This window comes from Pantherophis guttatus, chromosome 3 (assembly GCF_059756535.1).
Source record: "Pantherophis guttatus breed Tessera chromosome 3, ASM5975653v1, whole genome shotgun sequence".
NCBI classification, from domain to species: domain Eukaryota; kingdom Metazoa; phylum Chordata; class Lepidosauria; order Squamata; family Colubridae; genus Pantherophis; species Pantherophis guttatus.
This window is the reverse complement of record NC_142065.1, coordinates 68,579,836-68,592,986: the sequence shown is the minus strand read 5'-3', so window position 1 is coordinate 68,592,986 and position 13,151 is coordinate 68,579,836. Positions and strand designations below refer to the sequence as shown.

At 38.7% G+C, this 13,151-nt stretch overlaps 1 protein-coding gene across 6 annotated transcripts in view; it reads right to left on the bottom strand.

The window, feature by feature from the left end:
* ATG4C (autophagy related 4C cysteine peptidase) overlaps positions 1–11,455 on the bottom strand; it is a 31,036-nt gene extending 19,581 nt beyond the window's left edge. Inside the window, exons 1-3 of one of the 6 annotated variants that reach the window (XM_087889782.1) lie at positions 11,272–11,455; positions 7,000–7,131; positions 1,512–1,595 (exon numbers count right to left, since the gene is read on the bottom strand). In XM_087889782.1, the coding sequence (XP_087745908.1) occupies positions 1,512–1,595; positions 7,000–7,087 (172 nt within the window). In that variant the 5' untranslated portion in view covers positions 7,088–7,131; positions 11,272–11,455. Of the gene's footprint in view, positions 1–1,511; positions 1,596–6,999; positions 7,132–8,267; positions 8,419–10,940 lie in introns of those variants that run through there. The other 5 variants (XM_087889784.1, XM_034415241.3, XM_087889783.1 and 2 more) reach the window with 5 other exon arrangements.
* Positions 11,456–13,151: the final 1,696 nt, after the last annotated feature.

Below are 13,151 nucleotides of genomic sequence, written 5' to 3'. Positions count from 1 at the left end.
TGCGAGGTGGGCTCACATCCAGTTCTGAGTCTGAGGAGAAAGGGGGGTCAGACATGGCAAGTTGTTGAGAGCAAGACCACCCCTTTCCGCTCGTGCCAGCAATCTCCACGTCAGGCGTTGTTACTGGTGAGGCTTGACCGCTCTGCCCCGTAAGTCGAGAGAAGGCAGCTGAGAGCCCAAAGGTCTCACCAGCTAACCTTTAATGTGGCAGTACCGCCCTGGAGGGAGAGCGTAGCAGAGCCTCTATGCGCCGTTGGAAGCCTCTGCCCCAAAATGGCGGCCCGCGTGGATTCCAAGATGGCGGGCACCACGTGGTGCTGGGCTCGGTTGCCCTCCGCTGGCAACGGTCTTATGCTGGAGGCCCGAGGGTCCAGCCAGCTGCCGTGCCTTCTTGCTGCTCGAAACGGGGCCTTCCTGTAGCGGGGCGGCGGCTGGCAGGGCTAGCTGGGCGAACCGCGGCTGCACGCTGCCCTGTTTGGCGCGAGCAGCGTGAATCCGAGCCGCTCGCCCTTCTCTTCGCCCCGCGCGGCTGCTGGCTGCTTCGGCGAGGCTTCTAGCAGGTTTGAACTCAGCGCCGAGTGTAAATGTGAAACGTGGGTGGCTCGGCTTTCCGATCCGGCGCCCAGCTGATCAGCGCTGCTGCTGCAAGCAGCGGTTCAAAAGAAAATCAAAAAAAAATTCGACAAAAAGAAACCCCGGGGAAAAGAGATACTCAAAAATAAAATAAATCCTAAGCGTCCCTGAGGGAGGGTGAAAAGAAACTGAAAGGAAAACACACAGAAAATAAGGGAACAATACCTCAAAGGCAGGAGCTCCCGGAGAACACTTCAGCGTTGCCAAACAACTGAGCGAAGACTGGGGTATCATGGGACTGGGGGTGTGGCCAGACAGTGGGGAAAAAGGGAAGTCCCTTGGGGTTTTTTTTTGTCTTAAAAGAACACTCAGTTGTTTGCCAAAGGCTGAAGCATTAACCCATCCATGGATAGTGGGAGCAGTGCACAGGAAAAGAAGTGAAAACATGAACACATTATCCCCAGTTTATTAACATGGTACATCCTATTGTAAGAAAAGATAGCATTTACAGACTCAGCCAATGGAAGAAAGATAAAACAAACAGCTTTCAGTAAACAGTAAGGATATGTTCTCTTAGTAGAGTTCAAGGACCTTGTTAAAAGTTTCTATACTCTACTCTTCAGAAGATAAATCCAGACAAAGCACAGCTTTGAGTTGATTATAAAAGCAGTCGTAACCCTAAAATCTTTTCATGGGAAAGACCTGTCAGAACAGAAACAGTCTTTTTATCCTGCTCAGAACAGATTCAAAGGTCACCTTAAGGATTTGTGTATGTTTCCAACTTCTTTTGCAGTCTTTTTTTTCCCCTTCAGGAAGTAAGCATATATCTGAACTGATCTAATACTCAAGTATTTTCAGAAGCTCCCACAAAAGTAAAATCCAAGGCTTTGTTACATAAATATCAGAACAAAAACCAATTTAAAATTAGATACACATACCATCGCTCTTGAAATGGTAGCATTTTCCCAGCAAAAAGACAGGAGAATTTCTGCTAAAGTAAGTTTTGGTTTTCAGTACCCAGCCTACAAACAAAGACAAACATAGATTTTTTTTAAAAAAAAAGCTGCTTCATCTAGATTGAGTAAAAAAACTAATCAAGGAAATTAAAAATAATAACTTTCCATTTTAATCTGAAACACATTCTAGCATCTTTTAAAGATGGGAGCAAAATGGAAGTGTGGCTTAGTTTTCAAAATATCATAATTAAGCCTCAAGCCAATTTAATTCTCTAAACAAGTATTTTTCTTTCATTCTTTAAATCAGAGTTTCTCTTTTTTTAAAAATTAAGTTTTAAGAAGTTACAATTAACATTTCTTAAAATTCACTATATATCAAAGCAACATTACATGAAAACCATACATGTATCTAATAAAAAGGCATCTCCCCCCACCACCTCCCATGCTCACTGTCAAGATAATAGCCACAGGATTAAAACTTAGCCCCTTTTTACATGCAATCATTGAAGCAGGGTGTTGATTGCACGAGTACCGGCACCATCGTGATTTTTTTTACCCTGTGCCCATCTCAATTACCCAAAAGGTAGTTAAAGCACCAGGCTAGAAACTAGGTATCATTTATTATTAGACAGGTCAATGATATAGAAGAACCTGGAATTTGCAACAAACCACCCTTCCCTCCACAAGTCAACCCTTTAAGCTTGACCCAACCCTTGGCAGCTTTAGGACTTGTGGACTTCAACTTGAACTTTAAGACTTGAAGTCCACAAGTCTTAAAGCTGCCAAGTTTGAAGACCTCTGCTTTAAGGTGAAAATTTGCTATTTTACAGTCCGGCAAGAGGAATTACTGCACAGCAGGTTGCAATACACAAATGTTCCTTACCAGTTTGAGATTGTTCATAAAAATATCAAATGCAGCCAATCTTAGTCCCACGAATATATAAATTGTAGCATTTGAGCAACCCGCTAATGGTTAGTAAATAGAGGTCTTTGATATCCCCAATGCCCAAAGACTACTACCCGATGGATCAGTCCCTGATTAGAAATGATGACTGGCAGGTGGTACACCTGAGCAGAAGAGCCCACCCAGCTCAGAAGATCTTTGACACAGTTAGCATGACCATACTTAGCAATTTTAAAAGTCCCAGGACTCCATCCATCTATAACCAGAAACTTCAGAAACATCTAAAACCCTCAGTTGTTAAGACCTCTCCACAACTAAATCTGGTTTGATGATATTATAATAGTCTCACAACTCAGGAGCAGATGCTGTCTTGTTGCAAAAATTGTTCCAAGTGACAGAAAACATGATTGTGATGTGCACATCTTGCATCATGGGTAGTTTCACAGATTTGCAGTATGTGATTCAAAGTTTCAGGAGCACCACAGGTGCCTCTGCAGCTCTTAATCAACCAACTGATGACAGGTCGAGAAGATGGCATTCCTCGACTTGGTAGCGAGTAGACTGCCCCTCAATTGGATGCCCCATAAATACAAGCAAGGGAACACCCAGGAAGGGTGCAACAACTACTCGTGACTGGCTCTGTAAATGTCAGTGATGCTCAACGCTTGGTCGTTGATGGGATTGGGCGACAGCATTTCTCCACTCCTCTCAGTCCACATTTTTGCTTTAGAGGTGATGACGATAGTCATCTTGCATGGCTTTATTTGGCTCCCAAGGGAGCAAAATGCGTCTTGTTGCTAGATGACTTAAGCAGTGTGGTGGAATTCGATGCAATTTTCTCAAGCCGGGCCTTCTGTAGAAGCAGGATAGAGGTGAAGAAACAGGGAACTCGCCCAGCCCCGTCCTTGACATTGGAACTGAGGTATCCCAAATGAGTATCCTTTAGTACTTGCAGCCAGTGTCTCACTGTGGAACGGACCAAACAGTCCAGCTTCTTTAACGTGTTATGATGTGATTGACCAAGAACAACCTTGTGAATAAATTTTGGCACCAAATAAGATTGCAGCAGCCTAAACTGTTAGTGCAGCTTAAGGGGTGCCTCAAAAATTTCTTGCAACATACAATCCAGGATGTTGGTATGTTTGGGAATGACGCATCCCTTCCAGTTAAACTGGAGGCCTAGGTATCGGATCAAGTGATCAGGGGCCTAGGGGGCGAATGGTGGTGCCGCAAAGTAGTAGGAGGTTGGTATAATAGGGCCATATATTTCCGCTTCCTGCCTTTGGTGATGATGAGGCCAAAGAACTTCTTCACATTCAATGACATACTGGCTGAATGGATAGCTCTAGATACACAGTCAAACTTTTCCTGCAGTCTGGTGGATTTCTCTGCCAGAAGAACCAGGTCATTGGCCTAAGATAGACAGTTAATCCACTGGTTATCAAAGTTGAAACCAATGTCAGACAATGAAGCTTGCAAGATGTCATTGATTATTATCATTAGGAGTGGGGATAGACGAGTGTCTTGATGTACATCCCTTCCACATTGATAGAAATATCTGCAAGCTGCACCATAGAACACTGACACAGATTCTTCAGATAAAGGTTCTGCAGTGGAAGCAACTGTTCTGACTCAGGTCGCATAGGTAGATGCAGGCACCAATAAAATAATTTACTGCATAGCTAAACAAGACAAATGGGCCCTCCAGGCATGTTGGTAAAATTCCACTTTACTATTCCTTACAAAACAACCGCAATGTAATTTAGTTCCACCAGCTGGATCCAAGAGCCACCAGAACCAAGCCCCCAAACAGGAAGTCAAAGCCCAAAAATCCAGTGCCGAGTTGCAAAACAAGGTCCATAAGTCACAATCCAGAGTCAGTCTGCAAAGCAGGGTATGCAAATCCAGAGGCTGAAACAGGAGTCAAGGTTTCCAAAAGTCAGAGGAGTGTGTGCCAAGACAAATAACTGTTCCCAATGAATGCACCCTCCCCCAGCCTCTGATTAAATCACCCTGAGCCAGTTATTTCTTGTGAAGAGGGATGGGACAGCCTCCTTGTGAGCAACCTTGCAGACCTCCTCTGAGCTCCACTCTCAGCATCCGCGGATTGGGTGGGGGAGGCAGCCAGGATTTGTCATCACCGCTGCCTGTCTGCAGCTGAACCTCCCCTGCATTCATGAAGGCAGGCAGCTCCCCATCTGATCAACCACTTCCTCCCCCCCCCCCACTGCTCTTGGACTCTCCAGAAGTTCCAAGGAAGATGTGCAATCCCTGTTGGATGGTCCCAGTTCCAATTCTTCCTCTTCCCCCGAACCAGGATCTGATGGGGCCATGACAGTGATACAGAAGTGCGTCTGATGGGACATGCTGTTAAACGCCTTGGTGACATCCAAAAATAACACCGCACAAGGACCTGGTTATTATGGACCCTCCAAGAAAATAGAATGAAGGAAGGTCATTGCCTTGAGACAGTCATCCCTCTTTAAGAAAGCAGGCTGGAAAGAGGAGAACTGAAGCTTGTCACAGAAGTGCTAAGCAAGAATCTTGTGAACAGCACAAAGAATGGTAGAAGCAAGGAGTTGATAATCTCCCGGACTTAATGGATTTTACGTCTTTTGCAGAAAAACCACCTGAGAGCAAACCAGATGTGCAGGCAGACCACCAACTGCCAATAGCAAGTTGAAATAAGCTGCTAGTAAAGGCTGGTATATTGTCAGGAGATCAGAAGCAGAAATACGGTTCAGGCCAGCTGTACTGGACTTCCTAGACTGTAAGGCCATGGTGACTTCTAACAGAGAAATAACTTCCAGGAGTGACCACAAAAATGCAGGTGGTTGTGCCGGTTGAACATCATTGATTGTTTTAGGCAACTCAAAAACTGCTGATCAATGTTTGTTCATCTCAGGTGGTACAGATGAAGGACTGCTACTGTGCAATAATGTTCTTCCAGCACCGGGAGAACATGGCAACAGCATCTTTTCTTTGGAGCTTGTAGAAGCGCTGAACGATAGCATAATTCGCCCTACAGGCATCATCTTGATTTTTTTACCCCTACTCCTGCCTCAATTACAGTAAAGAAGTGGCTAAGGCACCAGACTAGAGACTAAGAGACTGAATTCTAATCCTGCCTTAGACATGAAAAACCAGCTGGGTGACTTTGGGCCATCAGTCTCTCTCAGCCCAACTCGCCTCACAGTGTTGTTGTGGGGCAAATAGTAGAAGGAAGGAGCATGAGATATGTTTGCTGCCTTGAGTCCTTTACAAAAATAATAAAAGCAGGATAAAAAGAGACAAATAACATTTCAACATGTAGGGAACCACTCGGAGGAAAAACTTTAAAAAGCAGAAAAAGAAGAAGAAAAAGCGTGAATAGATTAAAAAGCCTGTTGGGAGAAAACCTTTAACTGAGCAACTAAGCAAAAATAATCAACACACACAAAAATGCCATTAACAAATACATCAGACAGTTGGAGTGTCAAGGTTATACTTTGTTGTTTTTCTTTGTTATGATTCAATTTTTAAACAATGTAGTCAAACTAGAACATAGAGAATCTTATTGTCTGGTCTCATCTGTTCTTCAATACAAAGTTAATTCAAAGGCTGAAAGCTGACAAATTTCATTACAACAACTTTTATAGTTTGGCACACAAGTTTTATTTCAGGAGTAAATAGTCACCTTTTTCTAACAGTCCAATATATCAAAAGTTCTTTCTGAATCAAGATGTTACACATTTCTAGTACATAATTTACTATTTTACTGACACTTTTGTCTTGTAAATGCCTGCCAAATTCCTGCTTCATTATAATAACATCTAATAAAGAATTGCAAGTAGACATACCTATAACATAACTATCAAACTTCCTTCAAATTTATTGCATCTTTGGCATAGAAAACATGACAGTCATCCTTTAAAAACATTCTTGGATTAGTTATTTATTAAATTAATATATTGCCCATCTCACCATCAAGCAACTCTTAATGTCCAATAAACCCAGAAAGTGTGTGTGTGTATATATATATGTGTGTGTGTGTGTGTGTGTGTGTGTGTGTGTGTGTGTGTATATATATATATATATATATATATATATATATATATATATATATATAATTATCCACATTTATTTTTGAAATATTTTAAATTTATGCCACTAATAAATTGTTGGTTTAATCCAAGTAAAAAAATTCTCCACTACCTTCCCTGCCTTCAGAATTTCAGAGACTAGCTCCTAGCATTAATTTCAATACGATACTAAACTGTAATTAATTAAAAGTAGAACTGAAATATTTTACACATTTGGCTGCTTATGAGTTCATTCAAAATTAAATCATGAAGCCTAAAAGCCTGAAATTGACTATTTTTCTCCCTCGTTATCTCTTCCCTCATTATCTCTTCTGAACAAATACATTATTGATGTGTTTCACTTGAACCAGCAATAATAACCTTAAACAGAGTTAGCATATTTCAGTCATTTGAGTAAATATATTAATGGTCAGCAAAAGCTAGGCTGCATTATTTTGCTAACTTTTTAAAATAAGGCTTAAAAAGTCAATTACATATAACTTACCATATTTCATATTATTCCATGCAGAGATAAACTTTGATTTTATTTTCTCTACTTCATCTGCCCCAGTGGCCTCCATATTCAGATTCATGAGGAATAGCCATCACTATCTCAAGAACCTTAATGACTTTGTTCCTGCAAAAGGAAAGGACGTAAGCCCAGCCATTGTTACTCAGGACAGAACTGGATGCTTGTCTTATTAGGTACTTGCATCCATTATGACCAGAAAGAGAAATAAAATCTCAAGAACATCCATTTGCATAGAGAAAACCAATTGTAAGTTCTATGAATAAATAATAAAAAACATTTGATTCCAAATATACAACGGTAAAATTATCCTGCAAAGCTAAATAAAACATAATGTCCTCCAACTGCTTTGTACTCCACAATAAACTATCCGGCAAGTGTGTATGTGTGGTTGTGGAACTGAGATCACCGAAAGGCTAATTGGAAAGCAGAGGAAAATATCTGAATTGCTGTGCAAGGGACACCATTTTATATTATGCCTATTCAGTTCGCAGAAAAACCCCAGGCTTATCAATATTAATGCTCTATTTTAAAAAGCTGGGTTCTTTCCCAATCCAAATCTGCATGACGCAGAAGAGGTTGAGATGCAAATAAAAAGAAGAACGTGCTTAAAGGAAGTAAGAAACACAAAGAAAGAAAGAAAGACAGAAACAGAAACATTTTGTTGTGCAAGACTAACCCAAAACAGCTTTAAGAGAACGAAACTTACCACACACCCAGATATGTTATTTAATGTATCAGGATTAGCCTTTCTACTTTGCCAAGTTATCTTTCACGCCAAATATTTACCCAACTGATATAACTTTTTCTAAAAACTGGTCCTTTTGCTAAGGCACAGGAATTGTCTTTTACTCGAACCATGCTGCATGAAAACCTGTGAAGCACATCAGCACCTTTTAAAAAACACCATATCACAAGTTGTGTTTACATAGCTGGGGGGGGGGGGACGACAGGGACTGACTTTTGCATACATAGGATCAGATGCCACAGCCTAGTGGTTTTGTTGTGTTAGTAGCAGACAACCACTTATCTCTCTGCTGAGGTTCTTTTATTGCCTTTCTCAGATCTGTCAAGGACATCTCAGTGGTCTGCAAGTCAGGAACCTGAGAAACTCTTCCTGTTTATTTTCAGGAATGTCACGGAGCCTTAAATGATCTTGTGCAGAAACTTTCCTTTTCTCTACCAATTTAAATATGTTTTCTGTTCCATTAACTTTATTGTAGAAAATGTTGCAGGATTACCACCTGATTTCACCATTCCTTAGATAGATTCAAGCCTAATGTTTCCAGTTGTCCAAAACATGTCTCTTAATAAGCCTTGAATAGCCAAACAAAACTCCTCAATTCTCGTATTTACAGGAGCAGATTCCTCAGCTAAACTGTCCAATGTCCAAACCTGGAATTGGAGAGAGTAATCTAAGATGACCTTTCATCATGTTTTACTTATTTGATTACTAGATTTTTTTATCCCGGTTTGCTGCTAATAAATGGAATTTGCCACTTACAAAATAACAATCCAATTAAAATTAGAAATAGATTAAAAAAAGAAATAGATTAATATGCTTTAATAGTACATAATACAATATTAAAATTGGATGATCCAAACCATAATTCAAGTGATTCAAAAATTATGCTCAAGAGAAAAGAAATGAATTCTGCAATTTTGTAATGAAACACAAAAGGGCCATTTCTAGCATGCCCCAGTAACCCATATCTTTAGAAAAATCTCATCTGCAAAATTTTATATCTATACTTGTTCATAATGACCTAGATGGTTTATTAAGTATTCTGGCAAATCATTTAGGACTGTAAAAATTCAAAGTGAAAATCATGAATTGATTCAAAGGGCATTGAAGACCTGTTTTTCCCCAAAGACATTGAGTCTAGTAGGGATACGACCCCTGGATGAACCTATGTGTTTGTATGCTGCTCCTTTAGATTTTTGAGTACTTTGTGATTTCTATTGATTATTCTGTTATTAATGATATACAATGCCCTGAGTCATTTACTGAAGAGGATAGCTATATAGATTAGAACTCTTTAATTTAAACAATCAGTTTACTCAACGTGATTAGTTCTTATATACTCTTTAAGTATAATTTGCTTTATGTCTCACAGAATTCTACAATCAACAATTTTGGACTTGGCTATTAAGAGCAACAAAAATTCCATATAGCCAAACTGACGGTAAAATTCCAGTGATTAAAAAAAAACCTAGCTAGTGTGTTTTACCTGCATTGCTTTATTCAGGAACTTATCAACTGATAAATGCCTTCCAATTTTCTTGTCAAAGCAATATGCAATATGTATGTGATCTGCAATATGCAAGCAATAGTTTAGGAGTTAAGCTGATCATACATAAGGTGATCTATATGGAAACTCAACAGAAGTGAGTTTGAAAGTCAGTCTGTATGCTGACACCAAAGGCAATTAATTCAATTCGATTTTTATGGAGGACTGCATCCTTTTTGTTAAAAAAAATTAAGATAGCCACCTTCAAAAAGGAGAAAGAGCACTTAGTATGAGAGAAGACAAGACTTAAATTATAACTTATTAGCCTATAATTTGATATACATTTCCTTGGAAATTAAGTACTGTTGGATTCAGTAATCTTGGAAAACACAAGTATGCAGTGTTTATCATTACATTGATCACTATAGTGCATTCTTTTTAACTTGAGAGTAGCCATTACTAATGCCCTGAAGCTTCATAATTTAACTTTCTCTTTGCGTTAGACTCAAAATAAGCACATTTTGTCCAATGTATGTAATAATCATCACATTTAAGATATAAAATTGTAGAGTAATACAGAAAAAAAATGAAATGCTAATTCACTTTTGGGTTCAAATAATGAAAGATTTAAGCAAAATATATAGTAGAGACTGAATCTGAGACTTGTCAAGCCTCTGTTTCATTCTCTTTCAAACTCCTGGAATGAAAGTTGAATAGAGCAAGGAAATGAGAAGCAAATCTACTATATAATCAACTGGAATTAATGTTGAAAAACCCAACTAATCTTATATTCATTGTACTGTAACTGTGATTCTTTGTTTCGTTCCTATCTTATTAGTTCACCATGAAGGGCCAGAGAAGATGAGAACTTGCAAACTATTATAAATCTAATGTCTCCTTGGCTCCACTTCTCCAAAACATTGAAGGAGAGTTTGTGCGGATTTTTTTTACACATTCAAACATACACATACTTAGCTTTTACAACTAAACTGCTCTGTGTGAATCCATTTATCAGGGAAGAAAGAAGACAGTACAAGATATAGATCCAAAAATTGGAAGGGTTAAAAAACCATTGCCAGGATTAAAAAAACCCCAAATAAGTAGACCCTTGCCACTTCTGTCCATATTTATATAATGCTGTTAAAACATTAAAACAGCACTTTTTTTTGCTGTTGCTTTGATTTATTTGAGGGCTAGCTGTTCATGCCCAAAAGCAATAAATTCATAGCATTTAGCACAATATGAAGAAAAACTACCATGTCCTACTAGTGACTTGCCAAACAATCATTCTAATTGAGATCGAGACACTTCCCATTTTCAAAACACATTTAAACAAAAAACACCACACCAAATAGATTTCCCCCGCCTTCAGATTGAAATTCATTCCTGGAATTACTGCTCTTTAATTTCCAAACCTTATCATATTTGCAGAAAAATCATAGTAGTCTTCTACCTCAATTTCAATTGAATTTAATTCATACACACAAAACCTCCGAGTTAAACCCGTTCACACACACACTCCTTCGCCTTTGCTCCATTGCTACACGCTGCCCCCACAACGAAGTCTCCAGATGATCAAAACTTGACTTGTAGAATAAAAGCTAACCCCTTAACTTGTAGAATAAAAGCGATTTTTTTTTTTTAGACGACTCTTGGCACCCTTTTTAAAAAGCCAATCTTTCAGACCTTTCCTGAATAAGAAAACTTTTTCCCTGCTTTTTTCCCCTGCAGAAATTTCAGAGATCCACTCTCTCCTCCGCGCTCCATCCGAACCCCACGATCTCAGATTATTATTATTATTATTCACCCTTTGCAAAAGAATCTTCCACGCACCGAGTGCCTCGCTCGGGGTTCGGAATCGATTGTTTCCTCCCCGAAGAGAACTCCGAAGAATCGAGGGGTTCGACTTCGAATCCCGTCCCGGTCGCCTTCATCCAGGACACCGGAGCTAGTTTAAACCGAGGAAGATCTCCTCCCGCCCACCAAAAGGGGGAAAAAAAATCCTGTTTCGACTTACCACCGATTCTTTTGACCCACTCCGGCTCCCGTTACTTATCACCCCCCCCTTCCCCAGGCGCCGCTTCCGGAAAGGGAAACGAAATTTGCATGCCCAAATACTACAATACACTGTTACCATCGACGGGTGGAATCCGACATTGCGGCCGTCTCATTTGATACCGAGGCACGGACTGCATGTCCCAGAAAGCATTGCTCTTTAGGCGGAAGTGGACCCTCGGGGAAGAACTGCTGTTTGGGAAATGTAGGCTTCCAGTTTAGAAAAGTTGCAATGTTGGAATCCGAGTATGGGTTTTACGGATTTGGGGTTTCTAGTCAATTGTACATTGCCATCAATTAAACAAACTCTAACCTTCTCTTTTAATAGGTTGAAGATGACCATTTTCATGATAAATCAAAGAACATTTCTATGCAGCATTAGTTTGTATAATTGGTTACAATATAAGTATACATACTTGGCTAGAAATTAGGTTCCTCATGTTACAATTAAATTGAATAAGGCATGCAAAAACCTGCAGTGGTAGTTTATAACTTATCGATTGCACGATTTAGCGAACAATATACATTACCTTAAACACAGGTGACTGTGTGATTTATCTGCAATGACTTAAATAATTTTGAATATAAACTTTTCAGAGTAATACATTTAGCACATTTTAATAGTTGCCAGTAGGTGGCTCTGTTAATGTAATGTCTAGATAATTTACATTATTACATTTCTTGCCATAATGTATTATTTGATTTACCTTTTACCTTTTTCTGTACAGAATTCAAGGTGACAGATGCAGTACTTCTTTCCCCTATTTTTTGCCACAACAATTATTCTATGAGGTACTTTCTAAAATAAAAGTAATCTGTCAGCTTCATCTGCATTATTTAAAAACCATGGCCCAGATATGGTGCACATAACCTATAATGTAGTTATTGTTACTACCAGCATATGTACATGCATATAAATGCCCTAATGTAGTCCCATGATAAACCATGTCTACTTCTACTGTTGTCCAAATTATCATTCTGTTATTTCTCTTAATGTATCTATTAAATTTGTCCTCCTGTCTCTGTATTCCATTTTGTATTGTGAGCTGTCCAGGGTTGTTTTGGAGATGAGCACAGTCAAAATCAAATTAAATAAATTAAATAAAGAAAAGATGAACTGAGCTTTACATTCATCATTTGTTTTTCATTAGTTGCACATTAAATAAGTATTCATAATCTGCTCTAAATTAATAAATTCTTAGGAACATAGAGTCAGTATATCAACCAAATTCTAATATGAATTCTTTGATTTGATTTACCATATTACCATTAAATGGCTTATTGGTGAGCTTAATCAGAACATGATGCATACTGATTTCATGTTTGAATTTATGCAAATAATTGTATAAAATCATATAATGGATTACTTAGTTTAGTTAAGTTTAGTTTATCAAGTCCCAGCCCTTGCTCCATACAATAACCAAAAATAAAGTATCCCCAGGAGGTTCAATACAGCTGGTGAAGGGGATGCATTATTCTTTTTTTAGATTTTTTTCATATCATTTGGCAAAATATGATGTCCTGTCATTTACATTATTTTTTGTTCTGTAAATATAGGCGACAGACTTATAATTGTTATAGGTATTTGAAGAGTGGCATCATGAATCTTCTCTTCTTAGTCTAGCCATTCTATGAATATTTTTTACAGTATTGGATTTAGTTCCTAGTTACTGGTCATCATCATTTACCTTCTCTAAATCTGGTATAATTTGTCTAAATCCTTAAGGTATGTCCTCAATGCTGAACATATAATATTCAATATGGAGTCTACTATCCATCACAGAATGAAATGGAAATATGTCCTGTAATGTGAAAAATATATCTCTATTAATAAGCCTAAAT